This window comes from Habropoda laboriosa, unplaced genomic scaffold (genome assembly GCF_001263275.1).
Source record: "Habropoda laboriosa isolate 0110345459 unplaced genomic scaffold, ASM126327v1 scaffold210, whole genome shotgun sequence".
Taxonomy (NCBI): Eukaryota; Metazoa; Arthropoda; class Insecta; order Hymenoptera; family Apidae; genus Habropoda; species Habropoda laboriosa.
In genome coordinates, this window is record NW_017100373.1 from 1,366,555 (window position 1) to 1,391,236 (window position 24,682).

General features: G+C 38.3%; 2 protein-coding genes across 2 annotated transcripts in view; both read right to left on the reverse strand.

Annotated features, from left to right (window-relative positions):
- Positions 1 to 575: 575 nt before the first annotated feature.
- LOC108574858 (ABC transporter G family member 49-like) lies at positions 576 to 16,694 on the reverse strand. The gene is made up of 26 exons (XM_017937504.1): positions 16,223 to 16,694; positions 15,645 to 15,951; positions 15,237 to 15,547; positions 14,959 to 15,157; positions 14,133 to 14,271; positions 13,722 to 14,055; positions 13,452 to 13,583; positions 13,085 to 13,313; positions 12,891 to 12,996; positions 12,632 to 12,803; positions 12,428 to 12,534; positions 10,824 to 10,845; positions 10,568 to 10,766; positions 10,418 to 10,466; positions 10,290 to 10,339; positions 10,077 to 10,216; positions 9,789 to 9,959; positions 9,376 to 9,614; positions 9,127 to 9,316; positions 8,942 to 8,979; positions 8,747 to 8,855; positions 8,438 to 8,665; positions 8,183 to 8,318; positions 8,000 to 8,105; positions 852 to 952; positions 576 to 751 (listed from the first exon to the last, which is right to left on the reverse strand). Exons 1-26 carry the CDS (start codon positions 16,325 to 16,327, stop codon positions 576 to 578), a joined length of 4,095 nt encoding a protein of 1,364 aa, XP_017792993.1. The 5' UTR covers positions 16,328 to 16,694.
- A 775-nt stretch (positions 16,695 to 17,469) lies between these two features.
- LOC108574889 (phosphatidylinositol 4,5-bisphosphate 3-kinase catalytic subunit delta isoform) overlaps positions 17,470 to 24,682 on the reverse strand; it is a 17,385-nt gene continuing 10,172 nt past the window's right edge. The window contains exons 3-10 of the mRNA XM_017937544.1: positions 21,454 to 21,885; positions 20,899 to 21,329; positions 20,507 to 20,800; positions 20,117 to 20,395; positions 19,702 to 19,971; positions 19,016 to 19,330; positions 18,456 to 18,918; positions 17,470 to 18,351 (exon numbers count right to left, since the gene is read on the reverse strand). Coding sequence (XP_017793033.1) covers positions 18,220 to 18,351; positions 18,456 to 18,918; positions 19,016 to 19,330; positions 19,702 to 19,971; positions 20,117 to 20,395; positions 20,507 to 20,800; positions 20,899 to 21,329; positions 21,454 to 21,885 — 2,616 coding nt within the window. The 3' untranslated portion in view covers positions 17,470 to 18,219. The remainder of the gene's footprint in view (positions 18,352 to 18,455; positions 18,919 to 19,015; positions 19,331 to 19,701; positions 19,972 to 20,116; positions 20,396 to 20,506; positions 20,801 to 20,898; positions 21,330 to 21,453; positions 21,886 to 24,682) is intronic.

Here is a 24,682-nt window from a genome sequence, read left to right on the forward strand (position 1 = left end):
TTTTCCCCTTATTTGAATTTCCACCGTTCGAAGAAAGAATGTCACGAAACACCACTTTCGTGCTCGCCATTACCCTCCTAACCGTCCTTCTCTATATCTCGCCTCTTCCTTCTTCTGTAATTTCTTCCCTTCCTCTTCTCACCGCCATGCACAGTCAATCCTCGCTGCCCCACCATTCATTACCACTCACTCTCTTCTACCTCCCTTCCATATGGCGCAAACTGAGTCCCAGACTTCTTATTTTCCTAAAGTGCAGGTACGTGACATCTATACGTTAAGTAACTGATGTAACGTCATGTACCGATCGTCGATCATGACGATGCCTTGAAAACCCAACACACGTCGATACATTATCGACGCTACGATAACCTTTCCCGAAGGAATTTAAACGTTACGATAACAAAGCGATATCGAATTAAAACTGAAAGGACAGGAAGATGCTTGTTGTAAAAGGAATAGTCAATTCTTCTTACTCTAATTTCTTCTCATAATACATTTGAAAAGCGAACAATTTCTCAGCTCGCAACTCGTATTGCGATATAATTACGAAAAAACATTTAAATCGTCGCATATTCTTATTTCCATCTGCAGCGATTCCATAGGCATACGTAACCAAGAACATGAAAGATGAGATAAATAATGAACATTAGTATCAGGTCCATCCAAATGTTAACCTCGTCAAAGTCGTAACGACGCAAAACTTCGGCTCCATCGGTGATACAAGGTAATTCAGGATCGGCCGTCTCACAAGCTGAAATCGTACATGTCGCATGCTCTTATTTTCTTCCACACTCCGAGGTAGACGCATATTTAACCACTACCTGAATGTAGCTCGATAGTTGTAGACTTACATATATTATAGACACCGTTCCATTGAAGAATCGTAAGCACTTCGCTAGCATGCAGTAACCAGGAAATATATTTCACCCATCGAATGTATAGTGGTAATGATCTAAAATGTACAGGATGATCATAAAAAAGAATCCATAATTTAAAAAGACTATAGTACTCACTGAGAGGAGTAAAGAATGTCTAGTCAACAAAGTTCCTAAAATCAATCCTTTCGATGTAAAATCAGCTTACGATATCGAACGCTAATGAAAAATAAAAGCTGGTCTCTTCGCATCGCATTGAATGACGATGGAACAAAATAGCGTTATCGCGCATTCGGCCAAGCATAGTAAATAAATAATAACTTGTGACCGTATTAATTCTCGGTTGTAAACTCAGGATTATTACTATTATCAACAAAGATTACTTTATTAGACGCAGCCGTAGTATAAATATTCGTACCTGAATTTTCTTCTACCATCCTCAAAACATGTTCTTTTGTATCAGCGGTAGAAACAGATCGCGGCCGCCTAGAATCAATACGACTTGACGTAAACGTCACGTAAACGTTGGTTCAGTTTTTTTAAATAATTTAAGAGACAGGCTACAGACGTGTTTCCATTGGCAAGGCCATATACAAAATGTATATTAGCCATTCCCCAGTTAGAATAATGAACGGATATTGTTAACCACACAAAAATACCATATACTATACTGGATGAAGATTTATACTACGGTTGCGTCTAATAATGTAATCTTTGTTGATAATAGTAATAATCCTGAGTTTACAACTGTGAATTAATACCGTTTCAAGTTACTATTTATATACTATACTTGACCAAATGCGCGATAACGCCATTTTGCTCCATCGTCATTCAATGTGATGCGAGGAGACCAATTTACGATATCGAACGTTAAGGTCCGATACACACTAGCGGTCCGCTTTCGGTCCGGTAAAATATTCTTCAGTACTTTAGAACGTACCCATTTACAGTACGAGTAACGCTCCGATCTCGTTCCAGAAACTATTTTTGGAAAGAATATTTTACCATCGATTATTCCATTCCAATTCCGATTTTGATGAAACTGTAATATGTTGTGGTTTATTTTTTCTTTTTTCATTCGCATTTTTAGCCAAACATAGATGTATAAACTAAATTATATTTCGAGAGCAAAGCGGGTTTGGGACCGGGAACGGACCGCTAATGTGTATCGGGCCCAATAAAAAATAAAAGTTGATTTTACATCGAAAGGGTTGATTTTAGGGCTTATCTTGACTAGACACTTTTTCCTGCTCTCAGTGAGTACTATAATCCCTTTAAGTTATGGATCTTTTTCTACGACTACCCTGTATATATACAGGGTGTTATATTTGAACGAGAGCGGTGGAATATTTCATGAGGAATAGAAACTATGAAAATAATGTTCGTAAAAAAGTTGTTTGGTATAAAGGGGCACATTATGTGGTTTAAATAATTCTTCTGTAGGTGCAAAAGTGGAGGAGATATCAAAGTTAAGTTAATTTTTTTAAATGGAACCCTGTATTTTTGTATTCATAACATGGTAGCGTTTGTTGAGATGAATTCCACAAAAGATCGTTAAGTAGTGAAGAATCGGGGAGTCAAGTCAACATGTGTCGTACGCTTTCGGCCAGCTAAACCCTACTTGACTGTGCTACTAATACAAAGGGTCTAGCCGAATAAGCATGGTAAAAGTGCCCCTAAATCAAATGAAACGTGTGATACGTCAATTGAAAGATCTTCCCAAGAAAACCATTTCGACAATGTTTTAGCCCTCTTATTAGGGTAGTTATCAACCTAAACATCATTTTCATTTCATACTTGATTTCTTTTGTACTATCTGATAAAAAATTATGAAAAAAATCTGAAATACTATGGCCAGAGTGTTACATATCTGAGAATTTTTTCAGATTTTTTGAATGAAAAACCTGTATTTAAAAAATTAAATAACATTAAAAATGCCAATTTTTTATTGAAGTTATCAAATGACAACATTTATATTTTTATAGTAGAAGCTGCCTGCCATGTTCATTAACTCATAATTTTTTCAGATTTTTCGGAAGCATGCGTCACAATTAAAAAAATTAAAATCCACTATTTTTTACCGTTCCGTTCATGCAAGAGTGACCTCTAGTGACAGCAAAACAATATGTATCGACATGTCTCGTATACGACTAAATGGCTCTATTTATACCTCCAGAAGTATTTCAGTAATCACTCTTGCTCAATGACGCTTTTTTAATTACAACCTGATTTATAAATGTCAGTTCCTTTGCTCGTTGATTATTTATGAAGAAGGTGTCATTGCTCAATAAACTCTCCATCCTGCAAAAGGGCTTATTTTGTAGGTAGAATTTCAAGCAGTGTAACCATATCTTTTTTACATTTAAACACCTCTTGCTGTCACTAGAGGTCACTCTTACGTGTGCACGAAACGGTAAAAAATAGTGGTTTTTAATTTTTTGTAACTATGACACATGCTTCCGAAAAATCTGAAAAAATTATGAGTCAATGAACATGGCAGGCAGCTTCTACTATAAAAATATAAATGTTGTCACATCAATAACTTCAATAAAAAATTGGCATTTTAAATGTTGTTTAATTTTTTAAAAATAGGTTTTTCAGTCATAAAATCTGGAAACATTCTCAGATATGTAACACTCTGGCCATAGTATCTCAAATATTTTCATAATTTTTTATTGGATAGAACGAAAGAAATCAAGTATGAAATGAAAATGATGGTTAGGTTGATAACTACCCTAAGAAGAGGGTTAAAACTTTGTCGTAATGGTTTTCCTGGGAAGCTCTTTCAATTGACGCATCACATGTTACATTTGGTTTAGCGGCACTTTTACCATACTTATTCGGCTAGACCCTTTTCCACAATTTTACTACTTTCCATAAAACAAAATGACTTAATGTGACACTTCGTTGAATTCGTCTTAACAAACGATATAATATTAAGAATAGAAAAATATGAGGAAGGGGGGTGTAGTTCGACATGAAATTTTGCGGGAAGCGGAAGGAAGGTGGGTGGACCCCAAAAATAAAATATTAGCTACAGCCAATTATTAGTTTCCGAAATATTAACAAAAAACTTTCAGTACTATACATTGAAACTGCGTATGCAGACGTGACTAATCCTGTATAATGCTGCCTATACAGATGTTACTAACACAACCGTCTTCAATTTGAGGTCGTTACCATCGAGTAGCCGATGACACAATAGCGGTAGCGGCCTTAGTATCTATAGGGTGTTCTACATAAAATTTCGGCGAAGCGATGACTGTTCTGATATTGCCGATCGCCTAAAAAATATCTAGGCCCTAGATATTCGGCGGTGTTAGACGTTGTGCTCCAGTTCGACTGATCGACAAGATGATTACATATAGTCGGGGCCACGATATAGCGAGGTCGTAAAATCGGTTAGGCGTCAAAGTAAACATGTTTTAGCTGCCGGGACCCCGAAATTGACAGAAATACGAGCAGATAAGTACTTGAAACCATGGTCAGGACCGTACAAAGAATTCTTGTATCCAGCGAAAGTCAAACTGATTCTAATATATTTACTGAAAACTGCATGCAGCTAGGACAAATTAGGGTTTCTCCCTCTGGGGGAAGCCGCTTTTGGAAGTACGGTTACAAGTAAAGGTCTTATTGAGGTCTTTAACATCTTCATTTACCTGCTCGTGTTATATACAGATAGAAAATGCAAAAGGATTGTGTAGCTTTAATATTAACATATTTTCCATTTGTAAATGAAATACCATTTTCTACTTGAAGTACCAAATCATATGCTACCATTCGTTTATTGTTGGAACCCTCAAACAGACTGCAACACACGGCCTTGAGTGCCGCAACATCAATCGATGCCGATTCTTGAGAGTTTAATTTACGACCTCGCTATATCGTGGCCCCAACTATACATGATTAGGTTAGATTAGATTAAAATCCATGCTTTCAGTGGCTGCTTCGTTCAATGAGCCTTATTTTAATGAAATTCGTCACCCTATAGATACCGGGACCATACATGACCCTTGACGGTGACGACCGCAAAAGCGAAAATGGTTGTGTTAGTAACATCTGTATAGGCAGCATTCAATGTGTTAGTCACGTCTGTATACACAGTTTCAATGCATAGTACTGAAAGTTTTTTGTTTATACCTTGGAAACTAATGACTGACTGCAGCTAATATTTTATATTTAGAGTCCACCCACCCTTCTTTCCCTTCCCACTAAATTTCATGTCGATTGGCGACTGGGGCCTTTCAAAAAAATTAACTTGGCTTTGATATCTTCCCCACTACTACACCTATAGACAAATTATTTAGACCATCTAATGTCCTTCTACATATATGTATATCGAACAACTTTTGTAACAACATTTTGTTCACAACTTCAATCCCTTGTGAGATATTTCACCGTTCACGTTTAAATGTAACACCCTGTATACAATACATATATTTTTATAATAATCTTATTTTAGACCATCTAAAATACCAACACATAAGTATTATGTATATATAGTCGGGGCTATGAATAGCGAGGTCGTAAAATCGGTCAGGCGTCAAAGTAAACATATTTTAGCTGCCGGGCCCCGAAAATTGACAGAAATACGAGCAGATAAGTACTTGAAACCATGGTCAGGATCGTACGAAGAATTCTTGTATCCAGCGAAAGTCAATTCTAGTATATTTACTGAAAACTGCGTGCAGCTAAGTCAAAGTAGGGTCTTTCCCTCTGGGGAAAGCCGCTTTTGGAAATACGGTTACAGGTAAAGGTCTTATTGAGATCTTTAACATTTTAATTTACCTGCTCGTGTTATATACAGGTAGAAAATGCAAAAAGGTTGTGTAGCTGCAGACACAGAAAGAAATTACAAATATTTCAGCTAGTTATTAATATTAACATATTTTCCATCTGTAATCATATGCTACCATTCATATATTGTTGAAACCCTCAAACAGACTGCAACGCACGGCCAAGAGTGCCGCAACATCAATCGGTGCCGATTCTTGAGAGTTTAAGTTACGACCTCCCTATATCGTGGCCCCAACTACAGTAATGTTTCTCTGATTGACTATCAGCACGGAACCTAAACAGGACAATTTAGGAATCGGGGGCACTGTTTTCGAGCCTCGTGCCCGCCTTTGTAGTTTGACGAACGAAGCCAAGGACAGCGAATAAAAGAGAAGGATGAAACGAGAGCCGAGGCAACTAATCGATTTAAACACCACCTTTTTTAATTTTACGTTTTTTTATTCCGAAATTTTTCTTAACATATTGATGAGATTTTTCTGAGGAAAATGAGATCAAACACGATATAATTTGAACAACATTTACTCATTAACACGTTGACTGTCACGCCAGATTTACAGGTTACTCTCAGGCAGCCACAAGAAAATTTTCATTATTTTACGCATAAGATTATATTATGCTTATTATCCTTTACAATTATTTTTCTTTTAAATTTAAAATAATGTCTAGTTAGCTATGACGTTCAAAATTTTTAGTTGACGATATTTATTTTATTTTAATTATTCTAAACATTTGAGGCACTCCGGTCACTGATGACCACCATGGCCCCATCGAGGAAACAATCTCCAGTCGCAGGTGACCAACGTGGCAGTCAATGTGTTAATACTTATTGAGTAATTAATTTAATTTTATAATATATCGCTTTGGATGAATTGCTAAACAAATACGTTAAATATCTGTACACATTATCCGTCGAATGTGGAGGGAGAGACACCGTTTGGTGGCCAATTATAGAATCGTGTGAACAGATATTTAATGTATTTTTTTAGCAATTCATCCATAGCGATATATGTATTATGAAATTAATCACTCAATAAGTATTAATAAGTAAATGTTGTTCAAATTATGTCGTGTTTTATGCCATTTTCATCAGAAAAGTCTCATCAATATGTTAAGAAAAATTTCCGGATAAAAAAACGTAAAATTAAAAAAGTTGATATTTAAATCGCATGGTTGCCTCGACCACGTTTCATGCTTATCTTTTATTCGCTGTCCTTGTCTACGTTCGGCAAACTACAAAGGCGGGCGCGAGGCTCGAAAACGTAGTCCCTGACTCTACGAGTGTCAGGTTTAGCTTCCTTGCGGTCTGACACTTGTGGAGAATGTACTGTATGTGGTCAATTAAAGAATCCATACTAGTGATCAATAAGAGAGGCATTACTGCATACCTTTCTTGTCCTATACAATAAAGCTTCTCGCATTGTTCCTCAGCTCGGAATCGAATAGGGACAGTTTTAGTAAAGGGATGTGTACTGTTTTTCGAGCCTCGTAGCATGCCTTTGTAGTTCGCTGAACGAAGACGAGGACAACAAATAAAAGATAAGGATGAAACTAGAGTCGTGGCAACCGAGCGATTTAGATATCAGCGTTTCTATTTTTAACTTTTTCTGTATGAAAAAGTTGATAACATATTGATAAGATTGTTCTGATTAAAATGAGACCAAACACGATATAATTTGAACAACATTTACTTATTAATACTTATTGAGTAACTCATTTGATTTCATTATCGCTTTGAATAAATTACAAAAACGGATTACTAGAAAAATACATAAAATATCTGTACACATTGTTCGTTGAATGTAAGCTGTGCCTTCATATTGTTCGACGAATGCATAATCTGTGCTCGGACAATGTCAAGGCACGGCGTATGTTGTACGAACAATGTAAAAAGGGGGACTCTATTTGAGGACAATGTGGAGGACAGGACTGCGTTTTACAGACAATGTGGAGAGAGGGATTACATTTGAAGGACAATGTGGAGGAAGGGACTACATTTTACGGACAATGTGAAGGCCAATATGGTCGAAATTATATCATGTTTGATTTCATTTTTATCAGAAAAATCTCACCAATATATTAACAAAATTTTCTGCTAGAAAAAAGTAAAATTAAAACTGTTAGACTGTAAAGAACCGTGTCACGCATCCTAGGCGTAGGAACTGCGAGTGGATAATGTAAGGGTAGCCACCAGTAGGAACAATGTGAGAAGATTTGCTGTACTTACTTTTATCACTCGAATGACGGCTAACATACACACACACGCGCACGAAAACAAAATCATAAAGAAAACAAAAAGAAAGATAAAAAAAGTATTTATCAAAGGTTACCCTAATTTGAGAAAAGGACCCATAGTAATCATGAGAACATAATCGAAGGGTACCAAGTACGCCATCGCTAACGGTACGCTTCCAAATGCCGTCGAAAAGAAACAACCTGAAATATGATCACATTAATCCTCCAAGAATTTCTGGTTTCATTGAATTTCATTGAAACTGTAGAATTCAATTTACCGCACGCAGTCGACACGTTTATGGTAAGCAGAATGACAAGTAACGATGATCCAAAAGTTTCGATATTAACTCGCAATCCAGCTAGCCAGTATATAATCGATGTAAATAGTAGGGGCTCTACTATCAAACCAGGTATCTGTAATTCGTTTTATGTTCACTTTTTAGATCGTTTCCTCCCCCGTTGTTACTATGGAAATGTTGTCATCGAATCGATCGTTTGGCGAACCAAGCGTTCAATAGCGATCATCTACTTGCCAAGGAAAGTACGCGCGCGATGTAATAGAGGTAAACAGGATACATTCCTGTCCGGTACTCTCGTCGAAGAAGCGGCAATTCCTGTGGTATCAAGGCTAACGTAGCATACATCGGGAAGAATGCATTTTCAGATACCAAGATAAAAATAACACCTTGCGTTGCTTGTATTCCGAATTGGTCGAAATTCACAGATCCCATGAAACATAAACCGGCAATTGTCGCGACGATCTATCAAATTTGTTACATCACTGATCATTATACTACAATAGTATTAGCTTGTTGGGCATTCTTACGAAATACATCGCTTACCACTTTTTGAAGTATTCTAATTACTTGTACCGATGGATCCCTCAAAACTTGCAAGAAATCTCGGTAAACTAACCAGTATAGCCGTGAAAAATATCGTAATTCTTTTTTTCTATAGTAAGGAATAATGTACATGCGTTACATAGTGTAACAATATCAAATAACCATGATATTTTTCCAATTTCGTTCAATACTCACGTGACACATTCAGTGTGCAGATGTAACTTCGATGTTGACTAAAATAACAAAAACAAAGGCAAGAAAATGCATGAATATATCTGTCAGCAATACCAATCGTTAACATTGTACGGGAGAAGGGTGCAAAATGGTAGTAGCAGTAATAGTAATAGTAGAAGAAAAGGACACAAAAAATAGTTGCTTACGTTCAAAGAGTGTCTCGTTTGAAGCTGCTTCTCAAAAATGCGGTCAATTTCTTTGGAAGCTTCACTATTTAAAAACGCGTCGCATAGTTTTTGTGCTATTTCTTCGTCATTCTCACTCTTCGAACCCGTAGCCACAATCGTTATCAAAAAATCAGCAGGATTGTAGTTCCACGGACACTCGTAACCCTGACTGAAGAGTGGATGGTCAATTGAAATTCAAAAAAGTGACACTGTGTTAAAGACTTGTACCTTGCAAAAAATTCAACCGCCTGATCGATTAGACCTGCAAACGCAACCCGACCTTCGGCAATCAAAATTATTTGGTTGAAAGAATTGAATATAGTGGAACTCGGTTGATGTATGGTACATAATACGGTACGTCCTTTCGCTGCAAAAGATTTCAATTGGAAAACCAGACAGTTCGCCGAATGAGAATCCTGTCCAGTTGTTGGTTCGTCAAGGAATAATATTTTCGGATCTGTTAATAACTGGAGAAAATCCATGAAAACATCGAATATTGATGATGCGGATGATGTAGCAGCGATGATTGATAGAACAACAACGTAGGAGAGAGGGATGAAGAGAGGGGAGCGGTAAGATGTAGGTACAGTAGAAAGGAAGCAAAAGAAGGCGAGCATGTGAAAAACATGATTTTTTCATACTTCTGTAGCAAAGGCCAACCTCTTCTTTTCACCGTCGGACAATACTTTATCATCGATGCCACTACCAATTCGGACATTGCGTCTACTCATTAGACCAACATCTTTCAATAAACGATCAATTTTTTTTCCAACATCCAACATCTGTATCCTTCCGTCGAATTTCATTCGAGCCTGTAACGATAAATGAAATACACGGGGGAGAGGGGGGAGGGGGGTACAAGACTTGAAGAAAATGCGATCGAAATACAAACGAGAGAATGTATGCGCATGTTGGAATGAATTGTATACCATAAACCAAAGATGTTCGATCACCGTCATTGTTTCAATGAACATATCTTCCTGATGCATGTAACCGCTGTTTCGCATCATGTAGGAAGAATCAACTGGCAGCCCGTTTGCTCGTATATCACCATGGATTAAAAATTCGGCTGCAAAAAGTAGAAAAGCAAAGTTGAACGATGGTGTGTAGATTAAGAAGATTGTAAAATATATGCATCTTACGCCCGGTACGGAAAGCCAGAGCTGCCATCAATGAACTTTTGCCAGCTCCACTAAATTAAAAAAGGCGAAAATTAGGAAGATTTTGTTTCACGTTTTAATTCGAATTGCTATAAGCACCGTCTAACTACCTTGCACCAATTATTGCTGTCAGGTCGCCGGATTTTGCTGCACCCCGCACTAGAATCGAACAAAATTCTTCGATATCTTTGTTTTCCAATGCATGCCACTATTTTCAATGTACGACAAGATGACATTTTCACAAGCGCCACATTACATACCATTATCGATCAGTTGTTTGGACACATTTCTTCGTCCACGATCCATCACGTATACCGATAGATCTTTCCATGAAATGGTCACGCCTCTCGATTGAATTGCTTCTTCTTCTTGTTCATCATTCATCAGGTTGCCGTCATTTTTATGAAAGCACTGATTTTCTTCTAAAATGTACATTGTAATCGAGCAGAAAAGCTTTGTCTTTTAATTACTTTTGTGGGTAGTTTTTCTTTTTATTTATTTCTTTCTTCCCTTAACTGCACCCCCTCGTTGCACTATCCTATAATATTTTCAAATTATCGAAAATCAAACGAAAAAGTACGATCGATCGATCAACCGACCGACCGACCGACCATTCAACCAACCAACCGGTAGAACCGAGTCGCAACGCAAACGCGGGATTGTCACTGAATCTACTGCTACGCGATAGCCGTTGAGCTGCTGCCATCTGACTCGTACTCATACATGCCGTGCTTCCCTGTGTACTTTATATCAGATATACCAGTTTCATCATTCGACCACGATAAAGGTACAATCCAAGTTTTTTATTCTCACAATCCGAGTATCTTAATCAGGGAGAAAGAACGATCACGCGATCATTGGAAAGAAATTACTATTCGAGGATAACCATTTGAAGATGAATAGAACGTAAAAAATCGTAATAAAGTATCTGCAGAAATGAAGCAATAGAAAAGATGTAGAAGTGATATTCCATCTAGGTAAAAATTGTCTACTGTCTCTATATTGGCAACTGGTAGGTAAATGCAGAATGAACCGAGACTCGGAGGCGAGAAAGGAAGTCAGATTAGAGGTATTACGGTAATCGAAGACGGAAACCTTATACGCGTCTCATACAAGGATTTATGTCGTAGGAATTCCTTGTCTATGTATTGCATTTTTACCCTTCCACGTGCTTGTGTGTATACTCTCATACCGATATCCGTGACAAAAGTGTCACTTCGTCGCGTTTGTGAAAAGAGCGAAAAATACAATATAATAAATGAAAGAGACTAATAGTTGTAATTTCGAGCATTTTCCTAGAAAGCATACGTACATACGTTCCATCTGTATTATCAAGTAAACGTAGATATCTCTCTCTCTCTCTCTCTTTATGTTTTATTACTATTCCTTTTCTCTACATGTACACGCTCGCACGGTATGAATAACAACCGGTTTGTTAGCGATACCAGAGGGAATCCCTGGTTGCAAAGGTGGTGGTGAACGACGGTGTGCCTGTTTCTTGCCATCTGTCCCCTTTCCTATTTCCCCTCGCCACATATGCCCGACCTTCTCCTACCCATGTTCCCGTCCCGTCATTTCTTTCCTGTTTCTTTGCGGTAAGTGCGAACGACTGGAAACAACAGAAGTAGCACGAATAACGAAGGCAAAAAAAGCCTGATCGTGTTTTCTCTACAACGATGGTATCACTTCTCTGTCGAATGCATAATCGGGAGCATACCACAACTACGCTGTGCCGCGATGCTTTTTTCACTTCTCATTGACTTTTTTGGAAGAACGCGACCAAGTAATAGGGATTTCTACGCATGGCGAGTGTTTCCGTAAGCTATGACCCTCTTCAAGGAAAATCGTAATTGTCCGAGTAAATACGTTTAATTATTTTGTTTAGGTAGTACAAATTACAATAGTAAGTCGTCGATAATGTATCGTATATACCACGTACATAGAAGTAAGAAAAGTGTATAAAGTAAAGAATGAAAGAAGAAGAAGGAAATTTCATCAAATGGCCATTAAAAATGAACATTCAACAATCGGTTGCACTGATTGTGCGCAATCCTTCACTCCAATATATGAAGTAATAGCCACGCGATGCTCAGCATTTTATTTCTTTTCCTTCCTTCTACCTTTGCTTTGAATTGCGCTGCGTCTTTGATAGCAAGGCGAGAAATGCCAAGAAACGAAATGTAACGATTAAGGAGAAAAGACAGGCGATATCCGTCGAGAAATGTTCCTAAAACCAAAAACATAGTCATAGGTACATGATATGTAATTGAAAGAAATATGACTTCAGTTAGAACATACTGGAATTAGATGGGTAAATCGCGAACCTGCTTAAAATTGAACGTTTGTAAAACCATTCGTCCAGTTTTTGGGCAAGTTGCATTGCTTCTTGTACACGCGATAGATTCCACATCCGACCATTGATTGATAAGAAGAGCTTCGTTACCGTAACGGAACCAAGACAAATAAGAGAACCATTCGAAGTAGAATGGAACAGACCTGTGGAACATTATTCATAAGCTGTACACGTACATTTGTAAGTAAGTTGTTCGGCTATGTTTTATCATTTTAAACATGAATTGTTACGCTGTGTTTAAAAAAAATCCACCGAACAATAGAAACGGTATTATCACCGGTGGTCCTATGGACAACGCCATGGACAAGTTGTTGCTAACGCAGGATATCAAATAACCTGAAAATAAAACAAAACATTAATGATTTGAAAGTAATACGTTATGTAAACAAACGTGAATAACGTAACACACAACATGGTAACGTACCAAAAGATGTTGACACATTTGCTACAAGAGCGACGACACCAGCGGTAATGAAAAAATGATCGATTCCCGGATACAATCCAATCATGGGATAAGCGACGACAGTGAAGAGTAGTGGTACAGCTATAAAGATGGGTGCTTCTGCCAGCGTTTTACAAAGAAAATACACATCGGTACGATACATACCGTTTCGATGTTCCCGTAGAAATATTGGCAACTCTGCACAGAAAACCTACATACGCACACGCAGGCACGCATGCACAGCACGAATGAACACAGACAAAAGAACAGCATAGCTGCGCACCACGTGTTTTTTTGTACATAAGAAAATTGAATATATGTATTGCACATAAGAAGATATCAGTCTTACGTTGATCACGGCAAAAACATTCTGGAAAGTCATGTTGGTGAGAAATATAAATAAAGCACCGTTAATATTCATTACTCCGTCTTGATCCAATCGTTGGCCAAAGTACACGACACCGATCAATAGAGACACCATCTAGAGGAAAAAGGAAAACGGCTGAGTCTTTATATAAAAATTTGATAAAAAAGAAATTTCTTCTTGTTATTAGAAAAATGTAAGTGTTAATGCAATATAAAGAACGAATAGGAACTGTTTCTGGAACGAGAAACCTACGATAGTCTGTAACAAGCGAACTTTAATGAGGATCGGTTCCTTGATCACCGATAGCCAAGATCGCCAGAGAACCGCGCGGAATTGCTCGCACCAAGTTGCTTTGTACGGCGATCGATTACTCTCCGAATATTTTGAATTTCGCAAAGAATCTTCAAATTCGCCATTTATCGCTTCTGCCTCCAATGCAATTTTCATTCCAAGTTCGCTCTTCTGAAAGGTATCACATACCGTTTTTATCGCGTGACGGCAGGATATCTCTTGTCCTGGCACAACTGCCAACATTTGAACAAAGTAATCCGCCGGATTATAATTACTGGGACACGCAGCGCCAAGTCTGAAAATATCGCATTTTGTTCAGCGGCTATATTCTTCTTAACGAAGAAACGTTAAAAGAAACTACATATTACTCACGTGTCGAAAAACGCACAAGCTTGCGACGTGGTACCCATAAAGGCCACCCTTCCCTCGGCCATTAATAAAATTCTATCGAAAAGGGCAAATAGTTCCGACGAGGGTTGATGCAACGTAGCGATGATAGTTTTTCCACGAGCTACGACATATCATTATCAACAAAACTCTACGATATCACTACACACTACCTCCTCTTCTATGTACATGTATTAGGGGTAGAAATAAGTTCTTTCCGACGAATTTCAGTTGATTGCATATGGTGGGACACGAAGGGAATCCTGTATTATGAATTCCTTAATCCGGAAGAAACAGTGACTGCAGACCGCAATCAACAGCAATTCTTGAATTTAAATGACGTCATCAATAGAAAAAGGCGATTATCTATTCAACGCAAACGCAAGTTGATACTGCTCCACGACACGCCCGCCCGCATACGGCTGCAGGGGCAAGAGGTGATTTTCTCAATGGATTGGGAACTTTCACCACATGTGGATTACTCCCCTGGCATGTCATCTTCGGATTATCACCTTTTCCGATCGCTGCAACATCACTTAGCAGACATATAATTTAAAACTCTTGAAGACGTTCGAAAATGCCTAGACAAATACATTGCGTCAAAGCCACCGAGTTTTTATCGCGACAAGATTCGCACCTTACCAGAAAAGTGGCGAAAGGTCATAGAAAACAACGGCGAATATTTCAACGATTAACTTTTTATATCTATTTTTAAATAAAATTTTTACTTTACTAAAAAATCGAAAAGAACTTATTTCGACACCTAATATATACAACTACGCACATATGTATATCGCGTCAACTAAATTACCGGCTAAATCTTTCAGAACGGAAACCACCTGATGTGCCATGAAGGAATCGAGACCCGATGTAGGTTCGTCGCAGATCATCAACGGTGGATCGGTAAGAACTTCCGATGCGAATGATAGTCTTTTCATTTCACCCCCAGAGAGTCCTTTAATTCTTCCTGGTTGACCGATCACCGTGTTTCTACACTTGGTTAGGGCAAGCTGAAAGAGAAAACCGAATTACGCACAGACTAATTTTCTCTTTTATTTATTTCTTTTCCTCTCCTTCCCTTTTCTGTACCTCATTAATTACACGATTTACTCGATCGATTCTCTGTTCCATTGGTATTCCTCGATCCATGCGTACCATGGCTTGAAATAGAAGATGTTCTGTAACGGTCAAAGTGCCGACGAATAAATCATCTTGTTGCACGTACGCCGTTCTAGATGTCAATATCGTCGAAGATACTCTTCGTCCGTTGGCGGCCATTGCACCGGACACAGTTACCCCACGACCCGAGCGAAACGTCAGAGCGTTTAGTAACGTTGTTTTACCAGCACCCGATGATCCCATAATTACCAACAATTCACCTGGATAAGCTACACCGCATACTGTAACAAAATTTCAAGCTAATATCGATGTTGTCGCGATGTCATCGCGATACATCTCTCGCGGCTCTGATTCGTTTCACACTTTGTGCCCGCGTACCGTCCTTCAATAGATGTCTTCGTTCAATTGGTTTCTTTCCCATTAGAAAAACTTTCCATGGTTTTTCATTTCTCTTAGCGACATACACGTTCAAATCGCTCCATGTGTACGTAATTGATTCGTTTTCAGTGTTTCCTCCAATGGAACCCGTGTGCGCATGCGTAGGTACTACCACAGTTGCGGTTATTAACGGCGTTAACACTGTACTCGAGGAACCCGAAATCCGTTTCAATTTGAACAACGACGACGTCGACGTTGATGTTTCAGGATCCATTCTACATGATGTTGTGTCTCTTCCACTTCTTCCCTATGATCAAACAGTTAAAAGAAAACATATAACAGAAGAATACATCGTATGGTCGATCGGTTTACGTGTATACAAACATGTATAGAATTTAGAGAAGAGGAAGAATTTGACGCGCGCAAAGAAAATGCAAAATAACATGGAAATTCTTTCTTTACCAATTGAACATATCGAAGAATAGTATAATACATATAGCATATGCTTGTACTTAGATACAACTGTGCATAAAATTCTTAAGAAAATTTTCTAATTACCATTGTTCAATGTCGCTTACCGGTGTTGTGATCGCATCGTACGAGACACTTTCTGGTTTATTTCCGCAGCTGCTTACAGCAGTACGCGACGAAATTAGCGGTTCGGTCTCTTCTGTAGCAGTCATTTTCTCTTTCTCTATCGCCGAATCGATGAATTCCCAATGAAATTCTTCATCTACGTCCGTCTGTTTATTATATCTTTGAATGGTCGCTGAGAATCACTCGCGGCAGCGGCGGCAACGAACAGTATCGATGTACGAACAAAATCTTGATCAACGCGCCTCGCGAGACATCCTTTCAGCGTCTGTCAATGTCGCATATATCTCACCGTTGGAATATTCTCATGATGAAACCGGTTTCGATCCACGACGATCTCGATGTCCGCAATCTATGATTCTTTGTTTAGCATGCGGAGATAAAATGTAACACGCGATAATTCCGTGTAATTCTTTCCTCTACGAGTTGCGCACTCACGCGTACAGGTGAGCGCACGCGCGCGCGCCCGCGCAACCGCGAAACCTCCTTTTTCGAAAAGACTCGAAAGAAACTTGTTCGTTTTCACGTATAATGCTTCTTTTAATTAACGACCGTAGCAGTAGAGTAGAAAATAATCACGGATTTCGGAAACAGATGCGATATATTCGATGCGTTCAACACATGCTACGTAACGAGGTAGAGGTTCGGTGCGTGATAGCCGCAAACCAAGTACGTAACATTCTCGGATTGCCAGTCTCCCACCTTCTGTCACCGTTCCGTGTTCCTCCGCTTCGTGTCAACTTATGTAACGCGACTCCACTGATCCACGAGCTTACCGACAACCAACCGACCGACCAATAACGAAGTAAAAGAATCCACGCGACGGCCTTGCGCGCGCGTAATCACCTTCGGTACAATAATCATTTTCCTCCATCCCCTTCGTTTCGTTATAAAACTCGTCGCTTTTTCTTTCCTTCCATCATGCCTTTTTTCACCTTCCTTTCTCCTTCTTTTCACTGGTCACTCACCAATTAACAATTTGTCCCCAACTTACCTTACTTTCATTGAACATGTGCACAAGCCAAAAAAAAGAGTTCCTTGTTTTCTTCTCCAATTATTCTGATTTCATATTTATTTCAAAGGAGAATCTGGATTTCAAAAATGTGCGTGTATGTGTGTTTTTTCTGTAAGGGTGGTGTCGTTGACAATATGAATAAAACGGATGAAGAATAACTTCGTTTATTATAATCGGTACAATAGTATTTCAGGATTCTGTGATTTTTGAGGGTTATTCCGAGGTGTTTTCCTCCCAACCGTTCGAACGCTCCTTATTCCAATTCGAAAAGTTGGAAGTGTACTAGTAAAAGGACATAGCCATGAGATACTGCGAGAATCTAGTGCGACGAGCGGGATATCGCGAAACATTTCTAACATCCGCGTATCTTCTTTCTGTCTGAGACTCCGCGTTCGCAATGTCAACCAATGATATGTACTATATACGTATTTCGCTTCTATTTTTCATCCACCTGTTAAAAGTGACAGAGAGGCAAGGGGGAAGGTGAGGTGGTGCACGAATGAATAAACAATTGTTCGCTCGCTCGCTCGCTCGCTACCTAATTCGCTTACCCGCTCGCTCGCGCGCATGCGCACACACACGCACCTGAGTGATTGCGTGCTGCTTGTCTGGAAGAGAGGACGATAGGACAGAGAGGAGAGGTTATTGGTGTGCACGCATGCGCGTACACGTGTTACGCTGTCGTACACACAACGCAGCAGCAACGAGCACAATAGTTGTTGGTAATCAACAATGATACATCATTCTCCTTTCCGCATGCATTTTCCGACGAAACTCTCCTTCAATCAATTCCAGTTTTGCGCGTTTCAATGTAACAACGATGCCCCCACCTACCCCACATACGTGGGAATTCGTTCATCACCCATTCTATTCCCATTCTAGCCTTATCTGTGTGTGTGCTCGCCTATATAAATCTGTTCTGCCTTCGCATTCCTTTCGTACGTTTGATCAGACCATACCTACTATTCATGTTGTTTTATTGTTTTTCGACATATTGTGAGAAGCCCAATTCAACGAAGTTTTCCACGAATTACAAAGAGCTTCATCAAATTTACTCCTGAAATGCTTTTGTGCCTCGCTTTCAGACATCTCCAGTACCTACATAAGTTCAACAGATGCAATCAATGTACAATGTTTTTCTGAATCTGAAAAGCCGGTAGAAGCTTTCTACGAATGCTCGAGAAAAGGAATAATGAACATACCAAGGTGTCTCTTAAATAGTTGAGATCTTTTTCCGATGACAATTCAGGTAATCCCGTTGATATCATCATAGCGAACAAAGATAATATTAGACCTCCGTGTTGTCGTAGAACGAGAAACGCTTGTTCGCAATGACTCTGAAATCGTTGGAATTCAACCGCTTGACCTTTCTTCGTTTGTCCTTTGTTTATTACATGGACAAAATCATTGGTCAACACGAACGGCACGCGTTCACGTCTGAATCCAAATTTTTCCTTAAAATGACCAAGTATGTGACCAAAATCAACGTGAAATAGCTGACCGGTTTTCTTAACCATAATATTATCCGAATGTCTATCAGCAATTCCGAGAACGTATGTAGCCACGCAGTAACCCGCGCAACTTAACGTGAATTCCTCGATAGCTCTGTTTAACGCTGCCTCCGTATGATTATGATCTTTCAGCCAAGCCAGCAAAGAACCGCGTCTACACATACAAACCACCCCGCCCCCAAATGGTGGATAAGAAACCAAGAAAATGTATAAAAAGGAAAGAAAATGCAAAATGCAAATTAAACACATACCTGAAAGCAGCTGTTGCTGAAAATGTGCCTTTTTCTTTCTGTATATTTGCTATAGTTTCCGCGTTTAGAACCACTTCGATCATACCGACTCGATTCTCCGTCGATATGCAACCGTAAGGATTCATACGTAAATCCAGACCTTCCCTCTTCCACAGTTTATCCATGATTCGTAGCATCTGTAGCGTCAGCATGTCTTGCCTCAAATCATCTCCGTGTTTCAGTATTAAGTAAATATCATCACCGAAGGTATCAGCATTTTCGAAAACGAGCCAAAGCGGTCGCATTTTACTGTCCATTACTCTACATTTCTCGATTCTGTAAATCCCCGATCCCATCCCCACCCGACCCGTTCTTTATTATTACTGTTCGATAAACAAATTTTCAACAAATTTTCCATTTTATACTTAACACTTAAAGCGCCGAATCCGTTTTTAATAGAGCGCCGGGCCCGCCTAAATGCGTATTCATGTTTGTGCAAAAAATATATATATATCTCTTGAACCGCACGTGGTGCACTATCATTGAATATTCATTTAGTTATTTAATTATTTTATTTTATTTGTAAAAATGTATATTTCTATAAAACTCATAAATACTGCGGTACTTTAGGTAAAGTCTCCAACAAAATAGCTGGCGCTTTAAGTGTTAAGAAAACAAGTGTCTCTTTATGCACACAACACACTCACTTAATGCGTTTCCATCGAAAGCTCGGATCCAACGGATTTAAAACGTTCGATAACGCTTCTTGGCAGTGCGGCTCTTGGATAAATTCTTGAAAACCTTGCAATGCAGCTTTACGATCTTTTCGCTGTTTTATTTGTTCGGAAGCACATTTTAGTTTACCCAAGCATTCCATTTGTTTAAATAAGGACCGCATGTGTTGCTGGCTTCCCCTACAATACGCTTCTAATATCAAGCCGAAGCGAACCGACACAGCACCCACTTGCATTTCTGATCTGCCAACAAAACCATCCTAGTGAAAGATAACGGGGAAACATAACGAGAAAAGATAAGGTGGTTGGTTAGCTTTCGTTTATCCTCGCCCAAACAGATATACCAAATGGATGCAAATAAAAACAAACGTGACAAATACACACAAACCTCAAATGCCAAAACAAAAAGTGACCGATTCTTCGATTGTTCAGAGCACGCCTCAATAGGAACTCCGTCAAATCGCAGGATAAATAATTTTCGTGCTTCAATGCTTGTACCAACTGCAATAGATAAAGGCTCAAATCTTCATCGCTGACGTCCATTAAACAACGCACGGCAAAACTTCGAACGTTTTGATCGGCGTAAGCATAATCCAACAATTCAAGTGCCTTTTCGACGGGTAATTTCGGCCACTGTTGCACCAGCGCTGTAGCTTCAGCTACTTCCCTGTATACGTCGAGAATCGGAAAGTAGATTTAAACGTTCTCTTTTTCTATGAAAATGGACGACGTTAAAATAACTCCTATCATTTGGTATTTCGAGTATTTAGATTATCACCTATGATCATTCCATTCCACGCAGTGCAACAATTTCGCCAAAAGCGTAGGAATCTCGAGAAGACAGTGATGCCTTAACGTCCACATTATCTTTCGTTCTTGCTCGTGAAGCTCGTGCAAAGGATCTCTGTCCGCTAATAATCGAAGCTGCTCAAGTTGCTGAAGCTTACTAACATCAGATTCTTGCTCGGGCTCTTCTTGAATCGAACGTTCGGCGGAGGATTCCCGCAATTTCCTCGCGTGCTCCACCATTTTCTCCGGCGTTGGATAAAGAACAGACTTATCTTTCCCATAACTATCACGAAAATAGAAATGATAAATGTTACAACGTGGTACATTCCTCACAACGACGGTATATCCATGTATACGTAAACGATGGGGGGGGGAACTTACTTGGGAAACGTCAACATTAAAGCAGCCGCTCCGTCATTGTGAGGATTTGACACCACCGTGCCAAGAGGATGCAGCAAATCGTCATTTTGCATATCCTCGGCATAAGTCCATGTATAAAGAGTCATCGCTCCTGTTTTTAATTGAGACTTAAAGTCGTATATGGTTGTATTGGCCCAGCATAACGGATTTATAAAAAACTCCTGTTTAGTATCTTTAACTAATCTACGACTCTTTAGTCCTTTCGCAGTCTTACTAATTTCGTATAGAACAAAACACAGCCTGGCCATTCGCGGTATATCCCGCACTTTTATATCGAATCTTAAAGTTTCTTCCCATTCACAACTACCATCAGAACTAACAACCGTTTCCTTCGTCTTTTGACTTTCACACAGAGACTTTCCACCGTGAAAAAGACCAGCTTGAAGACCAATCTGCACAAAAGGGGAGTGCAACAGGATTTAAGTAATTAAGTGAATTTTCGAGAAATTAGATGAGAAAACTAGAAACGAGCGTAATAACTTATTATAACTAGACGAAGCAACAACACGCTGATACCTCGACGGTGCGATGGGCGGCATCGCAGTTTAATCGTGATATCCCATTCACAGTAAAAACGAACGGTTCCTCTATTTTCCAAGCGGATATATGTTTACCCTTTTTGCGTAGAGTAAGCGTGGAAAAGGAAGGTCTTGTACGCTGCAAAGCGTCTGCTTCTGCGTTCTCTATGGTGTTCTCCTGATCGACAGAGACGCTATCTCTGCTTAATGTGACCAACGTTGGAATAATGTCTTTCGCTAGACAATCTTGAATATAGCTAAATTGTATTAAAGGATAATCCCCTATCAGATATTCTTCTTGTCCGCAAACCTTCAGGGTAAAGTCGTTTGGGTGTCCTCTCGACATTAAAGTGTTTGCTCGTTTATTTAAAATAGATACTAGTAATTGATATGGCGTTGTAGTGTGTGACATTTGGAACGTAAAAGCTGTCTGAAAATCAAATTCTACAATTATCCTTTTTAAAAAACACGCCTCTATTTATGTACTATTATGTATTTAAACACCAGCGGGTTCTGTATGAAAAAGTTATTAACAAATTGATGAGATCAAATGAAGTTAGAACAAATTTTTCTGATCAAAATGAGACCAAAAACGATATAATTTGAACAACATTTACTTATTAATACTTATTGAGTGATTAATTTCATTTCATAATGCATATGTACATATATCGCTTTGGATGAATTACAAAAACGGAGTGCTAGAAAAATACATGAAATATCTGTACACATTACCCGTCCAATGTAAGTTGTGCCTTCACATTTTTCGTAGAATGCATAAGCTGTGCCTGGAAAATTTGGAGGCACAGCTTACATTCGATGGGCAATATGAAGGCACGGCCACTTGACAGCGACAATGTGAAGGAAGGGACTAGGTTTTACCGACACTGTGAATGAGGGGGGGCTAGACTTCGCGGACAATGTGGAGGCATGAGTTTTACAGAAGATGAATGGGGGGAGGAGGCTAGGTTTCGTGGACAATGTGGAGAGACAGGTTGTACGGATAACGTTTTCCGGCATCACGTTTTTGTAATTTTTCAGAAGTTTGTCGTGGAGACATATTTTGATAAAAATTATATATTTCAGCTAAGCAAAATTTTTGAAAATGTTTTAAAAATTTTTTCAATGATTCTTCTTATTTTTCACAACTTTTCTATTATGTATTTTTGAACAAAATAACTTTTTAATTCCTTATTAAAACGTTTCTTACAAACGATATTTAGTGCATTGAAATGGCATATTTAGCTGATATCTTCAATTATTTAAATAACGTGAATACTGGTATGCAAGGTAAAAACGAAAATATTCTAACATTCACTGACAAACTGTCAGCATTTAAAAAAAAATATCACTTTGGAGAACGCGCATAATTCAAAAAAGGAGAGTAGACATGTTTCCTTCAGTCCAAAATAATAATATCGGTGAAATAATTCCTATTATAACACAACATTTAGCATTATTAGAAGAAAAAATTACGAAATACTTTCCCGCATTAAATATCGAAAATTATGATTGGATACGAAATCCATTTTCTGCGGTCAACACATCAAGTTATGAGTTTTCGTTACAAGAAAAGGAAAAATTCATTACGTTGTCAATGGATCGTACTCTCAAAATGAAATTTTCCGAAATAACAGTTGAAGAATTTTGGATTTCTGTTGAAACCGAGTTTAAAACTATTTCTAAAAAAGCGATTAAAATTTTATTACAATTTTCAACGTCGTACTTATGCGAGCTTGGTTTTTCAACATTAACGAATATTAAGACAAAGAAACGTGAAAGGCTGACAAATATAGAAGAGGAAATGAGAGTAGCTATTTCACACATAAGACCAGATATTGAAAACATTTGTAAAAGTCATAACCGGGTACCCGGGTGCCCATTTCTATATTTTTTTCAGAAATTTTTAATGTTCTTGACAAAATATCGCAAAATGGTTCCAGATCCCCGTTCTTTGGACACTTTTATATCGATTAACGTTTCGTGAAAAAAATTGATATAAAATATTTTAATTTTATATTCTGATACATGAGATATGCAGCGATAATTTTACTGTCATTCTTGTCCGATGCTCTTAATTTTTCCTTCCTATAATATACCAAATACTGTTATAAAAGATTTGAACGAAAAATTATTAGTAACTACAATATAATTCCATGATAAAGTCAATAGTCCCTGTCATTCGTATGCATGCATGTTCATCTTGACTCTCTACTTGCTCATCTTGCTCGTTAACAATTTATTCTAAATTCTTTAGCAATTAGCTACTTATTTGGATACCATGAAAATATTACACTTCGTTTGTGTTGAAAAAGGAAAAAGCCGTCATACTATTGTCAACAATGCATACTTGTAATGCTGTCTCTGGACCAAAAAGAAAACCTTAAATTGTTCAATTTTATAATCAAACAAAATCTGACGTTGACATAATGGATCAAATGTTAGGAAGATATACAAAAAGACGAACTACCAGATGGCCACTAGCACTTTTTTACAACATATTAGATATTGCCGCTCTTTCCTCCTACCTTATATATGTATGTATCATTCAAATAATAGCATGTTGCATAAAAAGACAAATGATCGTCGTATATTTTTACGCCAATTAAGAGAAGAACTTTGTATTTCAACTATTCAAAATCGAGCTTCAAATATCCAACACTTATGCGACACTTTTCAACTAAATTAGCAATAGACAGTATACTATTTACATCACGCCCAATAAACAGTCCTTTTACTAGTTTTGTACAATCGACGTTGTTCTCGTTAGATGCAAGTAGAAGAAAAAGAGTTGTAGGATCATGTCACATGTGTCAGGCAGATCCTGCTAAAAAACACAGGAAAACAAGAAAAAGCTGTCAGAAATGTTTACTACCAGTTTGCGATGAACATGCAAACACAATTACAATCTGTAAAAATTATCCTACAGTAAGTTAATCATTATAATTTAAATTTTTTATTTTAATGAATAAGTAGCATTAACAATTTTGTATTCTGTATAATTTCTTCCCAAAATTTCCATTCATAATTCGTCTAATTATAATTTCTCCTATATGGATACCCTGGTACCCCAATTGTCCAACAACGGTGAATATTTTGGTTGGCTACACAAGGGTTAAGAACCACTGGCCTAGGTGTAGGAGTAACTAGGCGACAATGTGAGGGAAGCTCTAGCAGCGACAATGTGAGAAACATTACTGTATACAAAAGAACAGCAGAGAGAAACG